Genomic DNA, 19,325 nt, shown 5'->3' with positions numbered 1-19,325 from the left:
CCCCCACTTTTCCTTCGCTACATCAACGACTGCATTGGCGCTGCTTCCTACGCGCGTGCTGAGCTGGTTGACTTTATTAACTTTGCCTCCAACTTTCACCCTGCCCTCAAGTTTACCTGGTCCATTTCCGACACCTCCCTCCCCTTTCTAGATCTTTCTGTCTCTGTCTCTGGAGACAGCTCATCCACTGATGTCTACTGTAAGCCTGCTGACTCTCACAGCTATCTGGACTATTCCTCTTCTCACCCTGTCTCTTGCAAAAATGCCATCTCCTTCTCGCAATTCCTCTGTCTCCGCCGCATCTGCTCTCAGGATGAGGCTTTTCATTCCAGGACAAGGGAGATGTCCTCCTTTTTTAAAGAAAGGGGTTTCCCTTCCTCCACCATCAACTCTGCTCTCAAACGCATCTCCCCCATTTCACGCACATCTGCTCTCACTCCATCCTCCCGCCACCCCACTAGGAATAGGGTTCCCCTGGTCCTCAGCTACCACCCCACCAGCCTCCGGGTCCAACATATTATTCTCCATAACTTCCACCACCTCCAACGGGATCCCACCACTAAGCACGTCTTTCCCTCCCCCACCCTGCTTTCCGCAGGGATCGCTCCCTACGCGACTCCCTTGTCCATTCGTCCCCCCCATCCCTCCCCACTGATCTCCCTCCTGGCACTTATCCTTGTAAGCAGAACAAGTGCTACACATGCCCTTACACTTCCTCCCTTACCACCATTCAGCGCCCCAGACAGCCCTTCCAGGTGAGGCGACACTTCACCTGTGAGTCGGCTGGGGTGATATACTGCGTCCGGTGCTCCCGATGTGGCCTTCTATTTATTGGCGAGACTCGACGCAGACTGGGAGACCGCTTTGCTGAACACCTATGCTCTGTCCGCCAGAGAAAGCAGGATCTCTCAGTGGCCACACATTTTAATTCCACCTCCCATTCTCATTCTGACATGTCTATCCACGGTCTCCTCTACTGTAAAGATGAAGCCACACTCAGGCTGGAGGAACAACTCCTTATATTACGTCTGGGTAGCCTCCAACCTGATGGCATGAACATCGACTTCTCTAACTTCAGCTAATGCCCCACCTCCCCCTCGTACCCCATCTGTTATTTATTTTTATACACACATTCTTTCTCTCACTCTCCTTTTTCTCCCTCTGTCCCTCTGACTATACCCCTTGCCCATCCTCTGGGTCTCCCCCCCCCACCGTCTTTATCCCCGGGCCTCCTGTCCCATGATCCTCTCATATCCCCTTTGCCTATCACCTGTCCAGCTCTTGGCTCCATCCCTCCCCCTCCTGTCTTCTCCTATCATTTTGGATCTCCCCCTCCCCCTCCCCCTCCCACTTTCAAATCTCTTACTAACTTCCTTCAGTTAGTCCTGACGAAGGGTCTCGGCCTGAAACGTCGACTGTACCTCTTCCTGGAGATGCTGCCTGGCCTGCTGCGTTCACCAGCAACTTTGATGTGTGTTCCTCCATCTTTCTATGAGTTTCTTAAATGTCCTTAATGTGCCTGCCTCTACTGCACCCCGGCGGGGTGTTCCACGCACTCACCACTCTCTGTGTAAAACAAACAACTCATCACCGACAACCCCCCGCCCATACTTTCCTCCAATCACCTTAAAATTATGCCCCCTGGTATTAGCCATTTTGGGAAGATTTTGTCTGATTAATTTGCTCCAACATTTTGAAGTGACAAGGATAAGGCTGTGGTTTTGATGTAGGCTACATGAATTTCAATTTGTATGTCAGACTTTTCAACAAAGTAAAATTCCGTGGATTTCTAGGGAAAGTGGCAAATTGGATCTAAGACTGGCTCGGTGGCAGAAAACAAAGGGTGTTGGTTGGTGGTGTTTTTTGTGACTGGAAGGCTGTTACCATTTGGGTTCCAGAGGCCTCCATATTCAATCCCTTCTTTTTGTTATTGGTAATAATGATTTAGACTTGGATCTGGGGATGATTATTGAATGATACAAGCATTTTAACTCAGGATAGACAGGATATTCAGTTGTTTTCTTTGGAATAGAGGAGAATGAGGAAGGACAAAGTTAGTATCAGGAGTGGACCGTCTGGCCCTTTGAACCCATTCCACCACTTAGCAAGAGTGTTGCTGGTCTTCTGCCCTCACTGTCTGCCATATCCCCGAATTCCCTTAATATACAGAAATCTATCAATCTCTGGTTTCAATAAACTCAATGACCAGAGAATTCCACATATTTACCATCCTCCTGTGTGAAGAAATCACTCCTCACCTCAGTTCTAACTGGCCTAGTCCCTTCTCCTGAGACAGTGTTTTAGACTCTTCACCCAGGGAAACATGTTTCCTGCGTCTACCCTGTGAAACCATGTGAGAATTTGCATTTCATTGAGATCACTTCTCTGCCTTCTGTACCCTGTTGAATGCAGCCCAAACTTCTCGATCTCTATATGTTACCACATTCCAAGCTGACACCGTTTTGCGTCATACACTATTACACAAACCAAGGAGGAATCATCTACGCCTTCTGGAAAAACAGTTTTCTCCTTACTGTCTCACATGGTAAGCTTACCATCCGAAGCACTAGCAACAGGTTTCTGACATCACTCTCCCCTTCTTCAGACAATATCACTGATGGAAATTTCTCCTTGACCTTCAACCCCATTTCCAACCCTTTGCAGTCCACTGCAAGTTCTTCCTGAGAACATAAACGGAATTGCCTCAGTAGCTGCGTCATTTCAGTCGGGGATGAGGTAATTTATAATGAACAGGGAAACAGTAGAGAATTGAATAAACACTTTTTTTCTCATAGAAGTAGTCACGAAAAATATGCAAGAAATACCAGAGAACCAGAATCTAGTGAAAATAAGAAATTAGTGTTAATTAAACAAGAGTACAGAAGAAGTTGGTGAAGATGGAAGACAATAAATAGCAAGGATCCAACAATCTACATCAGAATCTGAATCAGGTTTATTATCACCAGCATGTGTCGTGAAATTTGTTAACTTAGCAGCAGCAATACATGATAATATAGAAAGAAAAATAAATAAATTACAGTAAGTGCATATATGTATATTAAATAGTTAGATCAAAAATAGTGCAAAACAGAAATAATAAAAAAAAGTGAGGTTGTGTTCACGTGTTCATAGAATTTTGAAAAGAAATTGGTTGCTACGGAATTTCTGGAGGATCATTTTTTGGTTGTCAGCTTCCAATTTTCTAAAGATTCTCTACAGAGTTGCTGTAAATTTGAGGGTAACAAATGCAACTATTTAGCTAAAGGGGGAAAATAATGACTGACTAATACATCAGAATTCTTTTAAGATATGATTAGTAGAGTAAATAAGGTAAAATCAAGTGGATATGGTATATTTGGATTGTCAGAAGGCTTTTGATAGAAAGAGATTGCCAAAGAAAGTTATAACATGAAATTTTGAATGACATACTGCCATTAATTGGGAATTGGCTTACAGCAATGTTGTGAGCAGTAAGAATGAACAGGTTTTTCTCGGGCTAGTTGTTTATAACTAGTGACCACTCTACAGATAAGTACTTGGTTACCACCGACACATAATCCATACCAACAAATATAATATTTGAAAGTTTGCTGACAATTTTAAAGGAGGTATGATTATTAGTTAGGGAAAGGGTGTTTTGAGAAGATACAGGCAGGCTAAGTGAGTAGACAACTAAAAGCAAGTTGAAAATATTTGGGAAAAATTCCCTTCAGTGTACGAAATAGAAAACAGAGTATATGTTTTAAATTGTAATAGAATGAAAAATGTTGATATCAAAGAGATTTGGATGTCCTGACATACAAAGCACTGAAAGCTAAAATGCAAATACAGTGAACAATTAGGAAACTGATGGGTTTGAGGCCCCTCTTTACAAGAGGATTTAAGTGCAGGAATAAAGGTGTTTTACTGTAACTGTTCTTGAGGAATTGTATGCAGTTTTAATCTCTGTATTTAAGAAAAGATGTTCTTGCCAGAGAGGGTGCACAAAGAAAATTCATCAGACTCCTTCCTGTGATGTGTGTTTGTTAGGCAGGAAGGCATTGGGTTCCCCATTCAACAGCAGTGCCACTGTCAATGGGATAAATGGCAATGTAAAGGTTAGACCTAAGGTCACTAATTGTCAAACAGAAGCTTGTGGAATGGTCAGGCAGGATCTGTAGAGAAAGAAACAGAGTTAATGTTTCATGCCAATGACCCTTTATCATTACCCCTAAATCTTGTTCCTAACTCCACAGAAACTGCCTGATCCAGTACTCAACTTTATTTTGGATTTCCAGCATCTGTCATGCTGGATATAAAATTAGATTATGTGGGATTGCTACAGATTCAAAGGAAGGGAGTTCTTTTATTCCCAGGAAAACCTCATAGGAAGAAAGGACGGACTTGAATGGTTAGCTCCATTTGACATCATTTCCAACTCACTCTTCTACCAGGCCTTCACCCAGTTATTTACAAACTGTATTTTTCTTGTTTTGTTTTTTTTTTCGCTGTTTGCCCTTTCTCTCAATCCTATTTTTTTCTGCCTCATTTTTTCCCCCTTTCCCTCTTCGCCCTCCTTGATACTAAGTTCCAGAGTTTGTTCTGCCAAGCTGTGTACTTCAGGAAAGTCCTTTAAACTTAACTGCTATGTACAGCTTTTGCTCTCCTGTTTCAATGCCTCTTTCTATGCTTTTGGTTCCTTAAGGTTGTCATAGCTGGAGGATGTAGTGGAGATAAGCTCCCACTAAATATTAACTGCTCTCAAATAGCCTCTGACAACCAAGTTCAGCTCCTGGCCTTCACATGTGGCTTAGCTACTAACCCCAAAGGAACCATTTCTACTGACAGGAGAAGGGGCAAAGGTGGGTTACTGGCACCTTAAGACCAGTCACTTTGGACCGATGGGTCTTGTCAGCCACGACTGGCAGCTCATCTAGGAGAAGGAAAACTCTGATCTCAAGCCTCCGCTGCCTTGTGGCTCTACCCACTCATGGGGAAGGCTTCAGGAGTAAGCCCTGAGGAAAAATCTGGGGCTGGAGCCCCTGAGGGAGACCTACACTTGGGTTCAACACTGACTGGTAACTCCTGTGACGCCGCTGGTGCCAAACTGTATCGGTCTCTGCCGTTCTTTTGGATTTATCAGCTCCGTGAAGGAAGAGCCTGACCCATGAGCAGCAGTTTGCTCTCCACGTCAACCTGCCCTGGCTTGTGTATCATGTCGACGGCTGGGCGCAGCATCCGTGGTCAGCCCCGACACAGGGCCTTATGTACTTTTGATTTGGATATCTCCTGTGAAGTAGCCAGAGAAGACTTACTGTGTTAAGGGCAATATGTAATGCAGTTGGTAATCTAGATGGGTGCTGATCATGTGCCCACTGCGATGCTGGATCCGTCACAGGGCTCTCTGTTCCTTTCTTCAGATTGGGCCTGGTTCCACAAGCGGAGAGTCTGACTTCACAGCTACTCCAGTGCTATCCACGGAACAGGAGCTCGGCAGAGGATGCCCTTGCACACCAGTACTTCAGCACCCTGCCCCCTGCACTCTTCCAGCTCCCTGACAGTATGTACACATCCATTCCTGTGGTAAACCTCTCGGCTTTGCAGCAGCTGCATGGACTCACTAGACCATTGAATGGTGAGGAGCAGGAAGGGTGACAGTGAAGATCTGAGCCATGAAAGAAACTGTAACACTGCCATAACCTGTTGTGCAGTCATTTACTTGCTCAAAAAAAGAAACAGCAGGATGTTTATAATAATATTGGGCAATAATCATATAAGTAGTAGTTTAACGATTAGCTTTATTTGTCACATGTACATGGAAACATACAGTGAAATAAGTTGTCTGTGTCAAATCTAAGTCTGCTAAGTTTCCAGTGCCAACACAGCTTGGCCTCAACTCAGTAGCCCGAACTTGCACGGCTTTTGGGAAGTGTGAGGAAACTAGAGCACCCGGAGGAAACCCACGCGGTCACGGGGAGAACGTACAAACTCCTTACAGGTGGCCGCGGGAATTCCTGATCGGTGATTCCCAGCCCTGTAAAGCGTTGCACTAACCGCTACACTACTGTACTACTTTGTAACTGTGGGTCACTAACCAAGAACAAGCCGAAGACAGCACTATGCAAGTGACGTGGAGGTAAATGGGGACATTTGGGTCAGTCACGGTGTGATAGAGCATTAGTATGTTACCCAGTGCCATTGTGTGTGTCAGCTTCAGTGCCTTTCCAGGTGTCATTGCAATTCAGGGTGCCTGTACCGGACCGTCTGTATTAACAGTGGCTTCTTTATTACCATGGAAACCTGCTAGGAATGACAGCAGGAGTTGGGGTTATAGTTACGTCAAGATCGTTGGAAACCCATTTGATCTGTCAGTCTCACTGTAGTTTTCTTTCCTGAGTTTTCATCTCTTCCACAGCAGCAGTGGGGTTGAGGATCCCCTTGATACAATCTCAGCTCCGATACCATTGATTGGTTTGGGGATGGGATCAGGAAGTTGTAGAATGCAAAAGCTGCACCCAGTGTATAGATTCCTTCCCTGGTGTGCTGCCAGCGAGTGAGTGGAGGGATATGCCTTTCCCCACAACAAGAGGAAGGAGCTGGGTCAGAAACTCGGAAGCGTGCCTGGACATTGCCACTGAGGCTGGCAGCAGCAGGGGCTTGGTACTCTGCTGCTAGGAGCAGCGCAGGGTGTGGTTCAGCGGCCGTGCCAGTCAGGAAGGGTGAGTGCACGTCCATTGTCCCTGCACTCTGCTGTGCTCACCACTATGTATTCTGTTGCTTCTTCCATCTCGTGTTCGTCAATGCCACTTGTTTTACACCTGCCTTCCTGTATCCACAAAGTTAATCACACCTCCATTCACCCATCCACTGTTGTCATTTTCATGCTTTGCCCCTATTACAATCCGTTAGAGTTGATTAGCTGATCAGGTACAGCATGTTTCTTGTCTCTTCCCGCGGCTAGAGAACACGTCATGGAGACGCTGTGACCATCCACAACCTACAAGTGTAGAGGAGAGGATACTGGAGGTCACTGGAGCCTCAGACTGCCCTGTCAGAGGCAGGATGGTGGTGAATCCTGGACAAGATGATACAATTGCTTATCAGCAACACACACGGCAAACAACGTCCAGTCATATTGACTTCATTTCAACAGTGAGTGGAATGTGATCATCTACACAATAGTACAACATATCCTTTCCACTGTGAGGACTAATTCACTTCTTTTCTCTCTTCCAGAACTTTCAGTTGTGCAGGTGGTGGAAGTTGCTGACAACTCCTCAGGAGTACCGTAGCAGGACTTTGCAGACCATGCACCAGCTCAGACCACTCCTGTGTCATTGGGACCAGTGAGAGGGCTGGCTGAGTCCTCTCCTGGTGACCAATGTTTCACAAGTGAGTGGGAGCGGATGGTGGAGTTGCTGCAAGGGAGAGTCTGCAGTGGAGGAGACAACACTTATGAGCTCTGCTTATCTGAACGCAGTCGATTACCCCCATGGACAGCAGCAGAGAATGTGCAGAGCCCCTTGTCTTTCCAGGACACTGATGATGCCTGCAGAGAAATTGGAGGAGTCCATTTCGTGCATGCATTCACCTTGCACAGCTTTGCTGTCGTAAATCCTCCTATGGGTGGAAATGCCGGCTCTGTGGAACATTAAACACTTCTCATGGGCACCGATTCACACTTTAGCCATGGTCCAGTGTATGTGCTGCCTTCAACAGAATGACAGCTATCTTTGCTTGGCCTTCAGTCCTCACCTTAAAGCTGTCCTGCACAGCAGGACGTAATGGCAGAAGGGTGTATAGAGTTTGGTAAATTGGTTTATTATTGTCACACATACCGAGTTACAGTGGAAAATCCTGTCTTGGCTAGCATGCATACAGATAATGTCATTACACAGTTCATTGAAACAATAACACAGTGCAGAATAAAGTGTTACTGTTACGGAGAAAGTGCAGTGCGGTGTACAATAAGGTCCAAGGTCATAATGAGCTAAGTTGTGAGGATTAAGAGTCCATCTTATTGTACTAGGGAACGGTTCAATACTCTTATAAAGGGTAGAAGCTGTCCTTGAGCCTGGAGGTATGTGCTTTCGCATTTTTGTACCTCCTGCCCAATGGGACGGGGGAGAAGAGAGAAGATCTCGGGTGGGTGAATCTTTAATTATGTTTACTGAGGAGCATAGTCAGAGTCCCTGGTTCCTTAAGGTTGTTAAAGCTGAGGGTGGAAATGGGAATTAGCTTCCATTACCCATTAAATGCTCCGAATGGCGTGCGTCTCAAATAGCCTCTGACAAACACGTCCAGCTCCTGGTCTTCACGTGTGGCTTAGCTACTAAGCCCAGCAGAACCGGTCCTACTGACAGGAGAAGGGGCAAAGGCCGGTATTTGGTGCCTTAAATCCAGTCCCTCTGGGGGCAGATGGGCTTGTCAGCTGTGGTTGGCAGCTCATCTGGAAGAAGGAAAACTCTGATCTCAAACCCTTGGCTGCCTGTGGCTATACCCACTCATAGATCAATAAGTACATTTAATGTCAGAGAAATGTATACAATATACATCCTGAAATTATTTTCTTTGCAAACATCCATGAAAACAGAGGAGTGAATGAATGACCCTAAGAATGAATGACAGTTAAATGTTAGAACCCCAAAGCCCCCCCCAGCTCCCCCTCCCATGGATAAGCAGCAGCAAAGCAATGACCCCCCCCCCCAACCAGCAAAAAGCATCGGTGCCCCTCACTGAGCACTCAGACGTGCAACAAAGCATCAGTAAAGACACAGACTTGCAATGCCCCAAAGACTACTGGTTCATCCGGTAATTTGACATACCACAGGTTCTTTCTGTCCCTAATAAGGGAAAGAGAGGTGTCTCCATTTCACAGTGAGAGGGGAGACTTAACCAAACAACTTGGCTGATTTATGGTATTAAAAGTCTGTTGCATCGCTTTTTCCGAGCTCTGGTTCCTGGGCACATAGCCAGCAGCCAGCTCGCTGCTTTCAATCTTCCGTGTACTTCCATGACACATCAGACAGAAGCACCGGCCTCAAATCCACCCGCCTCCAGAGCCATGAAAATCCAGCACCCTGAAGGCGCGCTAGTCTTCCAGGTCACGTCCTTGGCATATTGAAAAGCGGCCGGTCGTAAGGCCCCGAGAGCAGGTCCCATTGCCGCAAAGAGCCGAAGTCAGTGTGTAACTCCAGGTCAGGGTCTACAGAAGAACCTTGAAAGGGAAAAAGAGATATCAAAGATAGAAATAGAGCTGTTTCTGAAGATGCAAGCAAAGGAGTCGCCATTAGGCACCATCATCCTCCTAAGCTCCGCCCAATTTGGGAAAGGACTCGGGAGTAAACCCAGAGGGAAAATTGCGGAGCTGGAGTCCCTAAGACAGTCCTATGCTGAGTTCAACACCTACCAGCAACTCCTGAGACGCCTCTAGTGCAAAACTGTATTGGTCTCTGCCGTTTCTTGAATTCATCGGGTGCATGGAGAGGGGGAACCTGCTACATGGACAACAGTTTGTTCTCCATATCGTACTGCACTGGCTTGCGTATCACATAGACGACTGGGCGCAACATCCATGGTCAACCCCGACCTCAGTCAGAGGCCATGAGGGGACCAGTTCTCATGATGTGCTAAGCTGTGTCCACAAATCTCTGCAGTTTCTTGTGGTCATGGGGAGCCCAGTTGCCACACTAAGCCATTATGCCTCTGAATAGGATGCTTTCTATGGTGCATTGACAAAAATTGGTGAAGGTCCAAGAGGACATGTCAGTTTTTAAAAAATCCTCTTCAAGTTGTAGAGGCGCTGCTGAGATTTCTTGGCCGTGGCATCTATGTGGTTTGATGCTCATTCCTCAGTTTGGCTGAGGAGGGTGAGCTTTATACCTCGTTCTTACTTTAAGCCCTTTGCAAGACTTTGGACATTTTCTTTTTGATTAATGCCCTCTCTACCATGCAGCTGAAGATTTCTAAAGAACATGACAGCCCTAGATTACTGTTTCACTTATCCTGACATGTTTGATAAAATCGTCAAAGTCTCGAAAGCAAAAGAGCTCACAGATGCGGGAACCTGGAGCAACACACAATCTGCTGGAAGAACTTAGCAGGTCAAATAGTGTCTGTGAGAGGAGAGGAAATGTGAACATCTCGGGTTGAAACGACACATCAGCAAGATGGCCAGCATGAGGAGGAGGAATGGAGTGGTGAAAAAGGTGTGAGGTGATTGGTGAACTGAGAAGGGGTGTAAAATGGTAGGCAGGTTGTGCTGTGTAGGGGATGGGGAGAGGAGTGGAGTTGGGAGATGGGCAGGTGCATGGTAGGTGGAGACAGGCAAAGAGAGAGCACAGAAAATATAGAGAGAAAGATGGGAGGTGAGTGTGAAGAGGCAAGACAGCTGGTGGAGGAAGATGAGCAAGAACACAAAGTGATAGCAGTGCTGGACTCTGATAAGTAAAGGGGGTGAGAAGGCATCTGGTTGAAGATGTAGAGACAGGTTGCTCAGATCCTTATGTTGGTGGCTAATGCTGTTGGTGGAAGGTCATGTGAGTTTTGGACTCCACTGTTTTACTCTCTACCCTCGATGCTGCCTGGCCTGCTGAGTTCCTCCAGCATTTTGAGTGTGTTGTTTTGATTTCCAGCATCTGCAGATTTTTCTCTTGTTTCGTGTTCTCCCATAGATGGTGAATGGTGATAGGGACAGGAGGCAGCATGTGAGCAATAATCGAGTGAATGAGGTGAACTCCAAAATCCCTCGTGTCTCTTCTGCACACACTTACTAACAATAATCTAGGGAGCACACTCTTGGAGATCAGCAGGGTTCTGAACAGTCAAGGTTTGGGTACCATGTAACCTAATTAAGATAATGTTCTTAGATCTTGGTGAAAGCCTGAATTCATTGGTTTGTTGCTGAGTTTGAGCTGCAAACTTGGGCAATTTTGTCAAGGCCATCATCAGAAAGGCCTGCAACACTTTGCCACTCATACTTGAGGCCAACAGTCTCTCCTTTGGCAGTAATCACTGATACGCTACATGTCCTTTCCTGCTATTCCAGAAGCATCCGGTCCCTCAGCAATTCCCAGAGGTACAGCATCTGTGCCTGTCTTTGCCCTTTGCTTATTTGTGTCATAAGGGTGACCAGGTTCTAGCACAGCTTTCTTTGAGAAATGACTATCTTCTTGTGAATTGTCTGCATGACTGTGTCCAGAGGGGATGACCTCCTCTGAACAGTTGTAATCTGGATCAGCTTCTCTGGCATGCCTGAAGTCATTAGGGAGATCTGATTTGATTTGTTTGGAGATACAGCATGTTGACAGGCCCTTCTGGCCCAACGAGCCACTGCCACCCAATTACACCCAATTCCAAAGACATACAAGTTAATTACCTGGCTAACCTCTATGTCTTTGGAATGTCAGAGGAGCCGGAGGAGACCCACGGGGAGAACGTACAGACAGTGGCGGAATTGAACCCGGGTCACTGGTGCTAAGGTAGTGTTAAGCTAACCACTACATTACCATAATGCCTAATTAGGGGCATAAATTAGAATGTTAAAGGTAAGAATAATTATTCTGCACAGGGTAAAATTTCACTTTATGTTCATGAACATGTGACTGCTTTGTGCTCTGTGGCTGCTGATATTTAATACCGTGACCAGGTAGTTGGGATGTACCCATCAGCAATCATGCTGATGGCCAATTCTGCCTCCTCTGCAGCAGAGGGCTTCAAGCTGGGTGGAGGGTTCTACCTGGTCCTCTGCTCCTCCTTTGCTTTCCGTTGGCTCTTCTGAAAGAAGTGAATGGAGAGATATTGATATAGTGACGGGTGTGTCCAGTGGGTGGTAGCGAGCACTTACCGACAGTGAGGGAATGGGGTGAAAATGTGACGGCAAAGGTGATGGCGACAGCCATTGGAGACTGGGGAGATGGGAATGTGAAGAAAGGCAAAGGCCAGGTGGGGTGAAGGGAGGTGTGATGTGATTGAGGGGCAGCGTCTGGAGTTCGGAGGTGGGATGCAGGTGAATGATCACACCTCACCCCTCATTGAACCACTTTCAGTGTTGAATCCACAACTGTGGCTCCAGTGTCCCCCGCTGACCCGATGGGCAGCCCCCAGCTGTGTCTCCTGACTTCCACTGAAAATGAGCAACAGCAACTCCCGGGTCATTGCAACCACCAGTGTCACGCACAGAAGTGAAGTTGTTATAACAAGGTGCAGCCTTTGAACCTGGGGCTCCATTCAACCAGTCTTTTTTGTTAGGTTTGGGATGTTCATTTAGGATGAGCTAGGAGTGTAATCAATGCACATTGGATCCTTTATACTCACTAGCCAGTTGGGAAACCTGGAGCTGATATGTTGCTGCAGCTGGGTTACAAAACCCACCAATGGTGCTCTGCACTTAATTCCAGGTTCTTTGCATGCCACTGGGCCCCTCAACCCTCTTCACCTGCTCCCAATACACTGGAAAATAAAATACAGCTCCTTGTTTCTGCATTTTAGTAAGCTGATTTGGTCTCTTCATTTCCCACTTGACACTCGCCTTACCCTCAGTGGTGATGTTTAAAAAGTTCAGGAAGGTCAATTCAATGTATTTATTATGGTCAAATACACTGAAGTCCAATGAAAACCCTTTTTCTGCATATCATCCCAGAAGACCGTGGCATACCGTAAGTACATCAAGGTAGTTTAAGAAAAGAATACAGTACAAACTTAAGTACAGAGAAGGTGCTCTGCCGGTGAACAAGCAAAATGCGAGGGTTACAGCAAGGTAGATTGCACCTTTAATGCACGAGAGTCTATTCAAGGATATGGCAACAATGGGATAGAAACTGTCCTGGAGACTGGTGATATGTGCTTTCAAGCTTTTGCAACTTCTGCCTGATGGGGAGGGGAGAGGAGAGAATGATCAGGGTGGGAGGCATCCTGGATTATGTTGGTCACTGTCCCGAGGCTGCAGGACGTGGAACTGGACTCTGTGTTACTGATTAATGCATGTTGATGGGCAGCCTATCTACATTTGTATCTTGAGGGGCATAAACACCATTAAACCCCTATTCAGATCCCCGTGCATGTTCCAATTGGAGAGGAGACTCTTCACCACTGTTCGTTCTGCTGACCAGTGCATTCGTTCCTCTTGCAGTGGTTTCCATCTTCAGTGTAGCTGGAGTTCGGCTTGAGCCTGAAGCACGGAATGCTTTCCATCCCTTTCGGAAGGACAAGTGCACATCAATCCTTGCCTGATGTGGAAAATGAAAGGTACAGGTGGGGAACCATGTATTCACTCCAAGTTACACCATGTACACCGGAAATGTGGCTCACCAGTACGTTCCTTCCGTGGCTCACCGGGTAGACACCCTATATTAACCACCCTCTACTGACTCTCTTATTCAATATAGTCCCTCCATGTTCCACACCGTATAATCCCTCTATCTCACACTCTGTATAGTCCTATGCCGCTTTGTCTTTCTTCATCACAACTTGTTCCCATTCCGACATGTTGGTCCATGCATGGCCTTCTCTGCTGCCACAATGAGGTTGAAGGAGCATCACCTTATATTCCGTCTGGGAAGCCTCAAACCTGATGGCATGAATATTGATTTCTTGAACTTCCAGAAATTTCTCCCCCCTCCCATTTCAATCATTTTCCATTTCCCCATTCTGGTTTTCCTCTTGCCCCTTCTCCTCCTCACCTGCCCATCACCTCCCTCTGGAGCCCCTCCTCCTTCTGTTTTTCCCATGGTCCAGTCAAAGTTCAAAGTACATTTATTAAAATGTATACATCCATGAAATTCATCTTCCCCACAGGCGATCCTGAAACAGAGAACCATGGAACCAACCTGCCCAAAGAAAAACATTAAACACCAACCCCACCCTCCCCTGTGCAAAACAAAATTGCGCATACGGTAACATCTGGTTTAAGATGGCGGTACTGAAGATGAGCAACAGCTTAATGCTCGTTCATAAAGCAAGAAATACAACTAAATACTTTATTAGTAACACTTTTTTCTGTGGAAAATTGTGGTAAACGATCACAAACATTGAAGAGGCGAGAGAAGGCGAGGCTGACTCAAGGTTTGAAGTGTGCAGGTGTGATTCAAAGTGGAGTGAGGTTGAGACAAGGTCGAGGAGAAATGGGTGGAGTGAGGTGAGACATGGTCAAAGAGAGGTGGGTGGAGTGAGGTCGAGACATGGTCAAGGAGAGGTGGGTGGAGTGAAGTCGAGACATGGTCAAGGAGAGGTGGGTGGAGTGAGGTCGAGACATGATCAAGGAGAAATGGGTGGAGTGAGGTTGAGACAAGGTTGAGGAGAAATGGGTAGAGTGAGGTGAGACATGGTCAAGGAGAAATGGGTGGAGTGAGGTTGAGACAAGGTCGAGGAGAAATGGGTAGGGTGAGGTGAGACATGGTCAAGGAGAAATGGATGGAGTGAGGTGAGACATGGTCAAGGAGAAGTGGGTGGAGTGAGGTCGAGACAGGTCAAGGAGAAATGGGTGGAGTGAGGTTGAGACAAGGTCGAGGAGAAATGGGTAGAGTGAGGTGAGACATGGTCAAGGAGAAATGGGTGGAGTGAGGTGAGACATGGTCAAGGAGAGGTGAGTGGAGTGAGGTTGAGACATGGTCAAGGAGAAATGGGTGGAGTGAGGTCGAGAGGTGGATGGAGTGAGGTCAAGACATGGTCAAGGAGAGGTGGGTGGAGTGAGATGAGACATGGTCAAGGAGAAGTGGGTGGAGTGAGGTCAAGACATGGTCAAGGAGAGGTGGGTGGAGTGAGATGAGACATGGTCAAGGAGAAATGGGTGGAGTGAGGTTGAGAGGTGGGTGGACTGAGGTGAGACATGGTCGAGAAGAAATGCATGTTTTGTTAGTCTTATTAATGGGTTCCTTTGGATTCCTTGTTTTGTGGCTGCCTGTAAAAGGAGACGAATCTCAAGGTTGTATAATGTATAAACACTTTGGTAATAAATGTACTTTGACTTTGAACTTTGAAAAAACCGAGCGAAAACAGAGAGTATTAAAAACACAAAATCTAAAGGAATATTTCAGTATAGTTCATCTCAGTGTTCATTATCTGCAGGCTATCCTACTTCAAAAATTGCTCAAAAGTAGTAACAAAAAAGAAAGACCAGAACTAGAAGATCTCATAAACCTGAGAGTAGAAATGCACAATCTGCATTGATTAAACCTCTCCTCTCAGATTCCTTGTTCTTCAGCCCTTTACCATTTCCACCTAACACCTCCTAGCTTCTCACTTCATCCATCCTCCCCCACCCATGCACCAACCCCTTCACCTGGCTTCAGCTATCACCTGCCAATTTGTACTCCTTTCCCTTCGCCCACCTTATTCCAGCTCCATTCCCCTTCCTTTCCAGTTCTGATAAAGAGTCTTGGCCGGAAATGTCAACTGCTCATTCTCCTCCATAGAGGCAGCCTGACCTATGGAGTTCCTCCAGCATTTTTGTGTGTGTTGCATCTTGTGTTTGGCCTACATCCCATTGTTTTTCTGATTTTGTATCCTAGCCTATACTGCCTATTCTATATCCTCTCCTCCATTGCTCCTCTACGTGGGTTGTACAACTTGCAGTATACCCCATCCAAATCCATTTACCCTACCTCATCTGCCTACTTCCACCTGGGTCCCCTCCTCCTTCCCTTTCTCCTATGGTCCACTCTCCTCTCCTATCAGATTCTTTCTTCTCCAGCCCTTGACCTTTCCCAACCACCTGGTTTCACCTAACACCTTTCAGCTAGCCTCCTTCCCCTTCCCCTCCCCCCACCTTTGTATTCTGGCATCCTCCCCCTTCCTTCTCAGTCCCGATGAAGGGTCTTGGCCCGAAACGTCGACTGTTTGTTCATTTCCAGAGACACTGTCTGGCCGTGCTGAGTTCCTCCAGCATTTTTTGAATGTTGCTTTGGATTTCCAGCATCTGCAGAGTTTTTTTGTGTTTATGTTTTCCTATCACTCAGCATGTTCTTTACTCCCTCTATCCCAGCTTTCACAGCAGATTCTGAATTCTAACATGTCCTCTATCTCACCGTGTACACCCTGCTGGTACAACTGAAGACCACCTGTGATTGCCCAGCAGGGGCTGCTGATCTGTTCATGTTGATGTTGGTGTTGATCCACTGAGGCTGAACCAGCCTTAGTTTCACTCTGTAATCCTCAGATCTTTACTTTGCAGGTTGTTTCTATTTGTGTGAGATATCCATGCAGACCATCAAGAGACTGAAGATCCCCCGTGTCCTGGCCTCTTCCTCCTTAGCTCATAGTAGACTGACTTATACGCTGCTTTGCCAGGGAGTATTTGATGGGACAGTTTAGAGAGAACTTTACTCTGGATCAAACTTGTGCTATATTTGCACTGTGTTTACTGGGACAGTGTAAGCAGGAGGGAGGGATGAGAGTTGGACTCTATATTTAACCTTTGCTGTACCTGCCCTGGGCGTGGTTGATGGGATGCTGTAAAGGATCGTCACTACGTATCGAATGTAGGTCGACCCACCCTGGAACTGCTCGAAGGGACAATGCAAAGGGTGGTTCGCTCTGTATCTTACTCTTGTGCCTGTCCTGTGAATGTTTGATGGGACTGTGTAAAGGCAAGTAAAAGTCTGTACCTGACTCATCCTGTGCCGACCCTGGGAGTGCTCGATATAACAATGTTTTATACTCTGTACCTAACTTGTGCACTACTATCCTGAATTTAATAGGACAGAGTGAAAGGGTATTGGCTCTGTACATAATGTATGCTGTACCCTGCACTAAGAATGTTGGATTGAACAATGCAGACACCGTGTCAATTCCATGCTGTACCTGTTCTATTGGTGTGCTGTTGATTGGCAGAAATTCAGATGGTTTTCATTTTTCACTTGGATGAACTGTTCCCACTGAGGAGCTTGTTGCATAAATATCATTAAAAAACATAATGTATTAGTTTAATGGCTCAGAGTACATATCATTGTGCTTTGTTAGGAGAGGTGGGTCCAGTCTGTGGAGATTAATTTTGGATTATAATTCCACATGTTAGCTGGCCTGTGGTGTAGTGGCATCAACACTGGACTACAAGACGAATGGTCCCAAGTTGGAATCCAGCCGGCTTCTTGCATGTTTTCCATCTGGGTTGAGCGTTGAGCTAGCAACTCGGCCTCATAAAACAAAAGCTGTCAAATGCTATGGAAGCGGCAAAACGATACCTCCTAATGCATCACAACAACAGTAGTTCCACAGGTACATGTACTTCTGGTGACTTAGAGCTACTTTTGTGGACAAGAAATGAGAATGATGTCCATCATGGTACATGTGATGCTATTGATGGCGAAGGACATCACAGACTAGGTCTCTGCCCCATGCTGGAAGGCCAGTGACAGCTATTGATGGCAAAGGACATCACAGACTAGGTGTTTGCTCTGCGCTCGAAGGCCAGTAGCATCATGGATATCGAGCTACCTCAGGTTGGTGGGTACTGGGATTGGAACAAGGAGGTACAAGGGACAGTCAGTTGGCATGCATAGAATTTGAAGTCCTATCGGCTAACCTGGAGGTCTCGATACCCAAAGGAGGAAGATGGAGGCCCGAAATAGAAGTCTGGAAGTCAAAGCCAGATAACTGGAGACTGGAGAGCCGATTTCTGTTTGTTTCGTTCTGTGTTGTTTGCCAGGCCTTCTGTGCACATGCTATGTTGGCGCTGGAATGTGCGGTAACACTTGCGGGCTGCCCCCAGCATGCCTCTAGATGTGTCGGTTGTTAACACAAACAATACTTTTCACTGTATGTTTCAAAGTACTTGTGACAAATGAATCTAACAAATATGACAAATAAGGTGAGGTTGGCTGTCATCCTTGGTTCTCGTATCCAGCTGAGGTATCCATGGGAGATGAAACAGAACAAGAAACTGTCACAAGATTCAAGTTGAGTTATTTGAGTTGCATTGTGTGGTGAGTGTCACCCACGGTGGAAGAGCTTGGATTTGGCTTGTATCCCAAGAGAATAGTAGTCATGGGAACTTGTGGTAAGACTGCATGCAGAGTACTACAAAGACTTCCAGAACCACATCTTGGAATGAATATATCAGACAAGGGGGGTGCAGCATGGATTTAGACTCCAAAGGTTAAATTTTGAGGAGAATTACACAGACTGGGCATGGATTCCCTGGAATTTATAATGCTAAATGGTGACTTGATTACTGTTTCCTTGGTGAGGTCAGGATTTTGATTCACAGGTAGAAATATTTTCTATTCGCAAACAACAGGAATTCTGCAGATGCTGGAAATTCAAGCAACACACATCAAAGTTGCTGGTGAACGCAGCAGGCCAGGCAGCATCTGTAGGAAGAGGTGCAGTCGACGTTTCAGGCCGAGACCCTTCGTCAGGGTAACTGAAGGAAGAGTGAGTAAGGGATTTGAAAGTTGGAGGGGGAGGGGGAGATCCAAAATGATAGGAGAAGACAGGAGGGGGAGGGATAGAGCCAAGAGCTGGACAGGTGATAGGCAAAAGGGGATACGAGAGGATCATGGGACAGGAGGTCTGGGAAGAAAGACCAGGAGGGGAATTCAGGAAGAAGAGTACGGCATGAATACTGATTCTTTACCATAAAATTAGGAAACACCTCTGCACAGTGAGGGTGGTAGAAACAAGGAATTTCCTTGCACGGACAGGAATAATGGTCAGTCATCTGTTAAATTTAAATCTGGTTGGTAAATTTATATTGGGATATGGAGACAAATAAGGTCTGTAGAGGAAGGTTCACAGACATTGTCAGTGAAATGTGCTGAAGGGGTTAAATTACCCACTCTGCTCCTGAGTTTCTGAAATCCATGTACACAACATCTACAGCTGTACCCCCATCAATCACCCTTGTCACCTTGTCAAAAAACTCAATCATGGATTTTAAAACTTTAGGACTTTTCTCTTAACAAGTTGATGTTCAGCCGATTTTAGCGCCGGGGCAGATTAAAAAGATTAGGCATTGAAGCCTAGGGTGAAGGACGAACTGGTGTTCAGCTCACTATCCCAGGTGAGTTTTAGTCACCTCAGCGCTAAACTGACTCTAGCCATCGGGCTCCTGGACCGGCTACAACACTGAACTGCTCTGTGGATGTGGCCTCACTTTTGAGAACCTCTGCAGTTCTTGTTCTGTGTATTATTTATTTACCTTTTTATTGTTTGCATGATTTGTTCTTTCTTTGCACATTGGATGTTTGACCGACTTTGTCATGTGTAGTTTTTTTGTGAGTTCTATTGCTTCTTTGTTTTGTGGCTGCCTGCAAGATGATGAATTTCAAGGTTCCACATAGTGTACACACTTTGATCATAAATATGAACGTTGAACTTTTGAACGAAGAGGACATGTCGTGACTTGAAAG

General features: G+C 46.1%; 1 protein-coding gene across 5 annotated transcripts in view; it reads left to right on the top strand.

Moving 5' to 3' along the window:
* Nucleotides 1-16,889, top strand: part of cdk15 (cyclin-dependent kinase 15) — a 49,231-nt gene extending 32,342 nt beyond the window's left edge. The window contains exons 13-16 of one of the 5 annotated variants that reach the window (XR_011886411.1): nucleotides 5,400-5,539; nucleotides 6,398-6,698; nucleotides 6,941-7,131; nucleotides 7,216-7,331. Coding sequence is in view for 4 of the 5 variants with exons in the window: in XM_072261407.1 (XP_072117508.1) it covers nucleotides 5,400-5,614; nucleotides 13,109-13,209 (316 nt within the window). In the remaining variant the exon portion in view is untranslated. Of the gene's footprint in view, nucleotides 1-5,399; nucleotides 5,615-6,397; nucleotides 6,699-6,940; nucleotides 7,132-7,215; nucleotides 7,332-13,108; nucleotides 13,231-16,147 lie in introns of those variants that run through there. The other 4 variants (XM_072261407.1, XM_072261408.1, XM_072261406.1 and 1 more) reach the window with 4 other exon arrangements.
* Nucleotides 16,890-19,325: the final 2,436 nt, after the last annotated feature.

This window comes from Mobula birostris, chromosome 6 (assembly GCF_030028105.1).
Source record: "Mobula birostris isolate sMobBir1 chromosome 6, sMobBir1.hap1, whole genome shotgun sequence".
Classification (NCBI taxonomy): Eukaryota; Metazoa; Chordata; class Chondrichthyes; order Myliobatiformes; family Myliobatidae; genus Mobula; species Mobula birostris.
This window is presented reverse-complemented; position numbering and strand designations above follow the sequence as displayed.